General features: G+C 51.6%; 1 protein-coding gene across 1 annotated transcript; it reads left to right on the forward strand.

The window, feature by feature from the left end:
• Positions 1-2,795: 2,795 nt before the first annotated feature.
• LOC124503786 (nascent polypeptide-associated complex subunit alpha, muscle-specific form-like) lies at positions 2,796-8,331 on the forward strand. The gene is made up of 4 exons (XM_047069379.1): positions 2,796-2,821; positions 2,991-3,110; positions 5,973-6,490; positions 6,533-8,331. The coding sequence occupies exons 1-4, from the start codon at positions 2,796-2,798 to the stop codon at positions 8,329-8,331; spliced, it is 2,463 nt and encodes an 820-aa protein (XP_046925335.1).
• The last annotated feature ends 1,015 nt before the right edge of the window (positions 8,332-9,346 follow it).

A 9,346-nucleotide genomic window follows, 5' to 3' on the forward strand; every position in this document is an offset into this window, starting at 1 on the left:
TGAAAAACTAAACATGTCCCTGAATAAGCTTGTATAAGAATGTCCTATAGAAGAATCTGGAATTAATGTCTTTTTTTAAGGGGGTCAGGAGGAAGCCTAGATTACAAATTCAGCTTCATTAACTGTTATCAACATAAATAGGGCTGCTATTACTCTTAAGTCAATTTTGATAGCTTATATCTTTTAGAAAATTTTCCACTTCATCTAAGCTTCAAATTTATTGGCATAAAATTATCCATGGTATTTTCTTATGATTTTGAAACTGTATGGTATCCGTACTTAGATCCCTTTGTTTGGTTCCAAATATTGTTTATTGGAAGCTTTTAAAGTATAAGTCTTGCTAGAAGTTTTTCTTTACAGAACTTTGATATGCTTGAAAAAGAATGAGAGTTTATTTTTGTTATTTTTCCCAATGTCTTATCACATATGCTGTATGTACAGTATACAGAGCAAATCTCCAAAGATCTCCTATGGATCTTTTAAGTAGGGAATGTAGATTTTGGGATTTGCTAGTATTAGTATAAAATACACATACATAATTTAAGGGTAGCCTCTATCTTAGTGTAAAATTATTTATTACCGTACAGTTCCAGGGGATTCCTTATTTTAAATGGAAAATGTGCATGGGCTCTATTACTTAACTTTTCACTAATCTAATGCGCTGGCAGGAGACATCACTATCGTACAGACTGATTTAATGAAATCGTAAAACACCGATTTTTCCAACTTCTTTATCAATAACTTTAAAGCACCGCTAGAATTATATATTTTTGTTGTCAGAGAATAAATCTCTAGAAACACGAAATTGTTTTGAAATTATACTTCAGGGGCGCCTGGGTAGCTCAGTCAGTTAAGCGTCCGACTTTGGCTCAGGTCATGATCGTGCAGTTCATGAGTTTAAGCCCTGCGTCAGGCTCTGTGCTGTCAGCACAAAGCCCTCTTCAGATCCTTTGTCCCCCTCTCTCTGCCACCCCTGCCCCCCACCGCACATGCCCATGTGCTCTCTCTCTCTCTTTAAACATTTCAAAAATTATTTTTTAATAAAATTATACTTTTTTTTTTAAAGATTTTATTTTTCAAGTAATCTCTACATGCAACATGGGGCCCGAACTTACAACTCCAAGACCAAGAGCCACTGACTGAGCCAGCCGGGCACCCCTTAAATTATACTTTTATTTATTTTATTTATTAAATAAGAACGTATGCAAAACACCTGCCATCCATGTATTATTATTATTATCTCTATATTTTCTCTTGCATGTGGGGATTTTAATTGTTTGGGGGAGGGATTTAAATTGTTTATAAACACCTGAAAAGTCACATGCTCTAAAGTCTTTACTTGGCTAAGGTAAATATGGTTAATACTTTTCATCCTTAGTCAAGCGAAAAACTCAGTTTCTCTTTTGTTTTTGACATTCTGTAATTTAAAAGCTGAGCGAGAGGTGATTTTAAGTTGGGAGCAACTTAAACAACTGTTATTAGTTTAAAAACAAATGTCTTCAAATTTTATATTCAATAATTTTTTTAACGTTTATTTATTATTGAGAGACAGAGCATGAGCATGGGAGGGGCAAAGAGAGGGGAGACACAGAATCGGAAGCAGGCTCCAGGTTCCGAGCTGTCAGCACAGAGGCCTACAAAGGGCTTGAACTCACGAGCTGTGAGATCATGACCTGAGCTGAAGTCGGAGCTCGACCAACTGAGCCACCGAGGCGCCCCTATATTCAAGAATTTTATGTTGGAGAATTTTATATTCAAGAATGACAACACTAAAAATACCCTTAACTTTTTATCCACGGTATTTCTTCTTTAAATACTGTGAATAAAATAAATATCCCTACCAGAAACCAGTATTAAGTCACCATTTCCACAATTAGAGTTCTAATATTAAGCTAGAAAATTAACAGCTGGTTGAGCTTCAGTTCAATTGACAGAAAAATGTAGAAAGTCTGGAGCATAATTAGAAACGCGACTGTCTTCCAGCACTATTCATGCCTTCCTGGCTTCCTTTTTAAGTCCTCCAAATGTCTGCCCTGTTCCATCACCCTGTGCAGGCCTCCAGTGTCTCCTGCCGATTAGTAGATGGCATTAAAAGTTTTAAACATCACTTCTGTGACAGACCTAAGAATACCACTTGAAATTTCGCTTATTTAAACATTTTATGTACACATTTTGGTGTCATTTAGGGTCAATTTTAATGTATTTCCGCATCAGTACTCAACTTTTAATTAGTGGAATAATGAAAACAAAAGTCCTACTCTTTTTTAAAATTTTTTTTTCTTTTTTTTTTTTCTTCAACGCTTTTTATTTATTTTTGGGACAGAGAGAGACAGAGCATGAACGGGGGAGGGGCAGAGAGAGAGGGAGACACAGAATCGGAAACAGGCTCCAGGCTCCGAGCCATCCGCTCAGAGCCTGACGCGGGGCTCGAACTCATGGACCGCGAGATCGTGACCTGGCTGAAGTCGGACGCTTAACCGACTGCGCCACCCAGGCGCCCCCAAAAGTCCTACTCTTGAAATAAAGCTGAATTTACCAATACCTCCTGAAGGGTGGCTTGGGGCGCGGGTGAATGACAACAAAGAAAATTCCAAAATATGGAGAACAGAGGGTCTCTGGAGGGGTTGTGGGAGGGGGGCATGGGCTAAATGGGGGAGGGGCACGAAGGAATCTACCCCTGCAATCACTGTTGCACTGTATGCTAGCTAACTTGGATGGAAATTCAAAAAAGAAAAAGAAAATTACAGGGGTGCTTTCGCGAGTGCTCTGAGCAGCCTCTTGTCCTAAAACACAAGATGGGGCGCTGTGAACGCTATACCAAGTACTGACTTCCTAGAGTCTGGTCAAGTAAAAGGTAGTCTCCCTAAATAAATCCAAGCGACATCCTTCAGGAGTCTTACTCATCCACCGAGGAGATACGGAATCACGGCATTTTGGAGCCAGAAGAACCTGGGAAGCCGTCTGGTTTATCTGTTCTCTTCACTTCACAGACTGGGAAATGCGGGGCCCCGAGAGGGTACCGTGATTTGCCGAGGGCGACACAGCTCGCTGAAGCCGGCACGAAAACTCCTGGCTTCTGCCTCTGGGTCCGGCCCACCTTCCCCTTCCGCGTGACTTCACGGGGTTATGCACCAGGCAGACTGTTGGGCTGACTACAGCTGCCCTTGCTCTTTTCTCCCAGTCCAAAGTGGCTAAAATTTTGGCTAAATATTACTGACATGCTAACAGTCCCGTTACTCCATCATATACATTGGAATTGTCATTTAAAAATGTTTTAATGTTTATTTATTTTTGACAGAGAGAGGCAGAGCACAAGCAGGGGTGGGGCGGAGAGAGAGGAGGACACAGAATCCAAAGCAGGCTCCAGGCTCCCAGCTGCTAGCACAGAGCCTGACACGGGGCTCGAACCCACAAACCGTGAGATCGTGACCTGAGCTGAAGTCAGACGCTTATCTGACTGAGCCACCCAGTTACCCTGTAAATTTTTAATGTTTTTTTTTTTTTTATTTTTGAGAGAGAGCACGAGCAAGGGAGGGGCAGAGAGAGAGGGAGACACAGACTCTGAAGCAGGCTCCAGGCTCCGAGCCATCAGCACAGAGCCCAATGCGGGGCTCGAGCTCACGAGCCGTGAGATCATGACCTGAACTGAAGTCGGAGGCTCAACAGACTGAGCCACCCAGACACCCCTGGAATTGTCGTTTTGAAGCAAATTCAGATAACTGTCTTTACTCTTGCTTAGTGAACGAAACCTCTCGGCCTTATACTCATGGTATTTTATGGTTACATTTATATTACTGGCACAGATGCCATCTGTCAAAATGGTTTCTATTTTTGCAATAATTTCCATAGTATAAATATAATTTCCCTTTTATTCAAACCTACTTTTATTAGGATATAACACGGAAATCTCATGTATGTTCTAGAATAAAAGATTCATTTTAAAGCTAATACAAAATGGAGGTTCATGAATAAAATGAGTGTTAGTTCATGGAGATAATCAGGTGTCGTGAATGAAAAAAATTAAGTGATTTTTACATTTTAGTATCATTAGTTTGTTAACACTAAGTTTAGAGCAGACCACTAATTCCTCAAATTAAAGAAATGTCAGAGTGCAGGAACTGCTCACATTAACCATTATGAAGTCATACTTTTGAAGATCCGAGATTTTAAAAAAGCACCAGAGGATGAATACTAACCCAGTTATTACGATGAAGAATTTCCTGCCACTGTAAGAACGAAAATTCAGATTGAACTTTATCGCTATTTTATTCCTTTTACGCATTATATGGAAATGGCAAAAACATAGTGTTTTTAGAGACCCATGCATGCTGTTTAGGGCCACACGCGTTGGACTTTTTTCCGTCTTCGATTTGGCGAACATTTAGCAAACGCCTGTCGTGTGTGTGTGTGTGTGTGTGTGTGTGTGTGTGCAGTGTGCTAAGTAAGACACGGCCTCACCCTCAGGCGGTTCATTCACAGTCTGTGGGTGAGACAGACTTGGGACAAAACTAATCGAAATATGGTGTGACAAGCGTCACACAGTGCTGGTGACGGCCACACCACATTGGAGCGGGGAGAGACTCCCCAATCCTTGGGTTTGGTTGAGTTTCTTAATACACAGATCCTGAGAGTCATGCTATCTGCACAGGGCGAAATACTTCTCAAGGGCCGTTCCGCTGTCTAGAACGTTCTGACAATATTTTAGCACATTACAAAAACCAAGTGTTTATTCGTGCGTTTACATATGATACTGAGGTAAAATCCTAAAAAACTAATCTATCCTATTTCCTGTGTTAGGGGCATGTTCAAGCAATGGTAGCATCTGGAAGACTAATTATAGTTTAAATTCTTTACATACATGAGGCCAAAATGGTAGTGATACATACACATAAAGTTTCAAGTGTGTATGTAAAAGTTGTTTTTGTTAAGGAAATGAACACAACTTAAAATTTAAGTAACATTCAAGGAAACTGTGTCAAAAATCAAAAAAAAAATTTTTAAGTTTGTTTTTGAGAAAGAGAGAGAGAAGAGGGAGAAAGAGCGCGCCCTCGGGCGGGGGAGGGGCAGAGAGAGAGGGAGCCACAGAATCCCAAGCAGGCTCCAGGCCCTGAGCTGTCAGCACAGAGCCGGACACGGGGCTGGAACCCAGGAGCTGTGAGATCACCACCCGAGCTGAAGTCCGACAATTAACTGACTGGGCCACCCAAGCGCCCCGCCAAATTCTTTTTCTTATTGGCAAACGGTGACATTTTGTTACATTTCATTATTTCAAGGTGGCTTTAAGCTGGTCAATATAAATAGCACCGTCTCATTTGTCACAGCAGTAAAATTTTCCTGAATTACTTTATGCTACAGGAGCACGTGCACTGCCCCCCCGATGCTTATCTCGACATGAATCAAACTGCTGCACCAGCGGAATATGTGCCAAATTAGCTGTCGTTTACTTTGAACACACCGACCGACCGTTGGAAAACTAAGCCCCCCTTTCCCTCTGTAATCTTTCAGTGTTTGTTTTGCAGTACATTTCACAGCACATCGACGGGCCGTCGGTGAAGCGATGCGCGTATCATAAACCACCGATTTGAATTCCCGAGTAATACGAACCGAGGCATAATTCCCGTCTCAGCTGTTTTCACACGGCCATTCTTAAATGACATATTTTGACGCTCTCTTGGTAAAACAAACACTGGAGGACTCCACTTGTCCCTAGAGTCTCGGTCACACATGTTCCTGAGCCGAGAAACCTGGGTGGATTCTGTTCACTAGGGCGTCCACACTGCGACTCACTGTCAGAAGCGCCTTCAGGAAGGGGTTACTACAGAAGGCAGAGAAGGGTTTCCCCGCTCTTCCGTGAGTTCTTTCCCCTTAAGCGCACCATCCCAGGCAGAGGGGCCAAGAAACGAGGTCCTAGGTCCTGGCACTTACGATTAAAGCACTTCTTAGGAAAAAAAAAAAAAAAGACTCTCGAAAAGTTTCTTGGAAGAAGTAGGCGAGCCAACGCCGTCCCTACAAGACGCCGACGCCCCTGCACAGCGGCACCCGGCCGCCAGCCGCACCCCAGCCCCGCGCCGCGCGTCCGCGGACGCGGCTCGAGCGCCCGCCGCGGCCTCGGCGCCCGCAGGTCCGAGGCCCCGGAGCCTCGCCTGCTCGCCCGAGGCGGAAAACGCCGCCGGGAAGCCCCCGCCGGCCGGCCGGCCTTCGGCCGCGCGCCGGCGCTCCGCAGACTTCTCGGGGCGCGCGGGGACGCCGACTATTCCCGAAGTTTCCCGAGCCCCCGTCTCCGACCCGGTCACTCCCACAGCTCCCCGGACATCCCCCCCGGGGATCCGGAGAGGCCGGGGGCGCACGCGAGCGGCGGGGCTCGCGCTCCGGCCGCTCCGCCCCGGCCCGCCCGGGCAGGTCGGGGCGGTCGGGGGCGCCGGCGTCCCGCCCGTCCTTCCGCCCCGGCGCTGCCCCGCGCTTACCCCGCTGTGCCGCGGCGGCGACCCGGGTGCGCTCCCTCTCGAGCAGGGCTCCCGGCCGCTCTGAAAAGGAGAATCTTCTCTTACACGTGCGGTGCAACTTCACGCGTGCGCCCCGCGCCAGCGCCCGGCCTCCCCGCCCCGGCGGCCATCCCCGCGGCCCCAGCGCGCCCCGCGCTCGGCGCCCCCACGCCGCAGCCCCGGCCGCCGCGCCACGCCCCCCGCCGCCTCCAGCCCGGCCCGGGGGCCGCGCGGGGGCGGTGCCGGGCAGGGCGCGAAGCGGGGGGGCCCCCGCCCCGCGGCCCGCCCGGCGCCCCGCGCGCTCGCCCCGCACCCGCGCCCCGCCCGCGCTCCCCGTCCCGCGCCCCCGCGAGCAGCCGCGCCCCGCACCGCCTCTCGTGCGCCGTCGGTCTGCACTTGCCCCCGCACCACGCGTGGCGCCACACCGCGCCTGTACCCCTCGTTCCGCCACAGTGTCCGCATTCCCACCGCACCTGCCCCCGTCACCCCGCACCGGGCCCGCATTCCCACCCGCACGCGTCACCCTGCACCGGGCCCGCATTCCCACCCGCACTTGCCCCCGTCACCCCGCACCGGCCCCGCATTCCCACCCGCACCCGTCACCCTGCACCGGGCCCGCATTCCCACCCGCACCTGCACCCGTCACCCCACACCGGCCCCGCATTCCCACCCGCACCCGTCACCCCGCACCGGGCCCGCATTCCCACCCGCACGCGTCACCCTGCACCGGGCCCGCATTCCCACCCGCACCTGCACCCGTCACCCCGCACCGGCCCCGCATTCCCACCCGCACCCGTCACCCTGCACCGGGCCCGCATTCCCACCGCACTTGCCCCCGTCACCCCGCACCGGCCCCGCATTCCCACCCGCACGCGTCACCCTGCACCGGCCCCGCATTCCCACCCGCACCGGCCCCGCATTCCCACCCGCACCCGTCACCCCGCACCGGGCCCGCATTCCCACCCGCACGCGTCACCCTGCACCGGGCCCGCATTCCCACCGCACTTGCCCCCGTCACCCCGCACCGGCCCCGCATTCCCACCTGCACCCGTCACCCCGCACCGGGCCCGCATTCCCACCCGCACGCGTCACCCCGCACCGGGCCCGCATTCCCACCCGCACGCGTCACCCCGCACCGGCCCCGCATTCCCACCCGCACCCGTCACCCCGCACCGGGCCCGCATTCCCACCCGCACCTGCACCCGTCACCCCGCACCGGCCCCGCATTCCCACCCGCACGCGTCACTCCGCACCGGCCCCGCATTCCCACCCGCCCCCGTCACCCTGCACCGGGCCCGCATTCCCACCCGCACCTGCCCCCGTCACTCCGCACCTGCCCCCGTCACTCCGCACCGGCCCCGCATTCCCACCGCACCTGCATCCCGCGCCCCTACCCACGGGAGCGCCCTCCCACTCGGGATGTGGGCCCCGGGGCTTTTTCCCGCCGCCGGGCTCCCGCGGGCCTCGGGTCTGTTCTCCACTGAAAGTTCTCGGCGCTCAAGGGGCGGAAGCGGGATCAAAGGGCTCCCGGGTTCCGCCTCGGCCGCCCCCGGGGCATCCCTCGCGCGCACGTGCGCCTGCCCTCGCGGGGCCGACCCGCGGCTCTGGGGGCGCTCCTGAGCCGTGGGGCGCGTGGGCGTTGGGGCGCCGCGGCCCCGCCCGCGTCCCGCCGCCCCGGGGACGCAGGTTCCAGATGGCTGGCACGGAACAGGGCCACTGCGCATGGGGTTCCCAGTTAAGCTGGCCACATCGGCCACAGAAAAGCCAGAGCCGCGGCGTGGATGCTGTCGGGGGCCGCGCCCAGGCGCAGGCTGGAGCGCGTCCCGGAAAGGGAGCCGAGGAGCTATAAATAGTGGCCGCGAGCCTGGTTCCCATCAAACACACTTAATTTAGCCGGCGGCCATAGGGATTCTTATTTATTTATTACTTATTTTTAAAGCACTTGTTCCGATGCACTTGAGACTTGGCCCTGCCTGGGGGACAGGGAAGGTGTCCCCCTAGGTCACTCATTCCCGCCGGTCCTCGTGACCAGATGCCAGGGCGAGGCCTAGCCTGCTTGCCCAGACTGGGGTGAAGGTTTTAGTGTCTTCTTTCCTCCCCACGGTTGGTATCGCGCACATTTGAAAGCCTACCACGAAAGCCCACTGAGCAAGAAAGGAAGCCCGTCCTTGTCTATGATTGTCTCAGTTTAAGTGTTCTCTCTGCTTCTCAGGATTCGCTTTTGCATCCCCAGGGTTTAGCACGGGAACTGGCCTGGACAGGATATTTAATAAATATTAGTTGACTGAATTTTGTTGACCCTTCTAGAGGCTGAAAATGATCTCGGAATTCCCTTTATGAGTGATGACTTATTGCGGGAATGTGGCAAAATCAGAGTCTCTGATTGTTTTCAAATTTCCACGAAGCAGCTTCCGATCGCTGCTTTATTGGAGTCCGGATCTGCCTCTGTTTGGCCATCTTCTTTCCCTGGAGAGATCTGAACTGAAGGTTATATCCTAGGGAAGAAAAAACCCTAAGCTTCTGAAAGCACATCTTAAAATATCTTCTCCCTTGTAGAACGTGAAGGTCTATGTATGTAGCAGGTGATGGTCATGTAGACTTAGTTGGGTGTTTTTCAATTGAAAAATACTACTCTACCAGGTCTTCAAATAATTTTCTGTTTAGTTAATTGATTGATAGAGTTTATCCATATTGAGATAGAATGAGAGCGCACGAGCAGGGGAGGGGCTGAGACAGAGGAGAGAGGGAATCCTAAGCAGGCTGGGGGGGGGGGGCAGCAGAGTCCCTGTGTGGCCTTGATCTTACCAACCAGGGGATCATGACCCAAGCTGAAATCAAGAGTGGGAAGCTTGACCCACTGAGCC

The sequence above is a fragment of the Lynx rufus genome, unplaced genomic scaffold (assembly GCF_022079265.1).
Source record: "Lynx rufus isolate CCGP_SWC_20201006 ecotype Redwood Valley unplaced genomic scaffold, mLynRuf1.p SCAF_1, whole genome shotgun sequence".
NCBI classification, from domain to species: domain Eukaryota; kingdom Metazoa; phylum Chordata; class Mammalia; order Carnivora; family Felidae; genus Lynx; species Lynx rufus.

Excerpts from the sequence above, each read along its gene's own strand:
- LOC124503786 (XM_047069379.1), top strand. The coding sequence starts at position 2,796 with ATGGGGCGCTGTGAACGCTATACCAA. Across the intron at positions 2,822-2,990 it reads CGCTGTGAACGCTATACCAA|ACTGGGAAATGCGGGGCCCC; the intron begins GTACTGACTTCC and ends TTCACTTCACAG. Across the intron at positions 3,111-5,972 it reads GGCCCACCTTCCCCTTCCGC|TTTCTTGGAAGAAGTAGGCG; the intron begins GTGACTTCACGG and ends ACTCTCGAAAAG.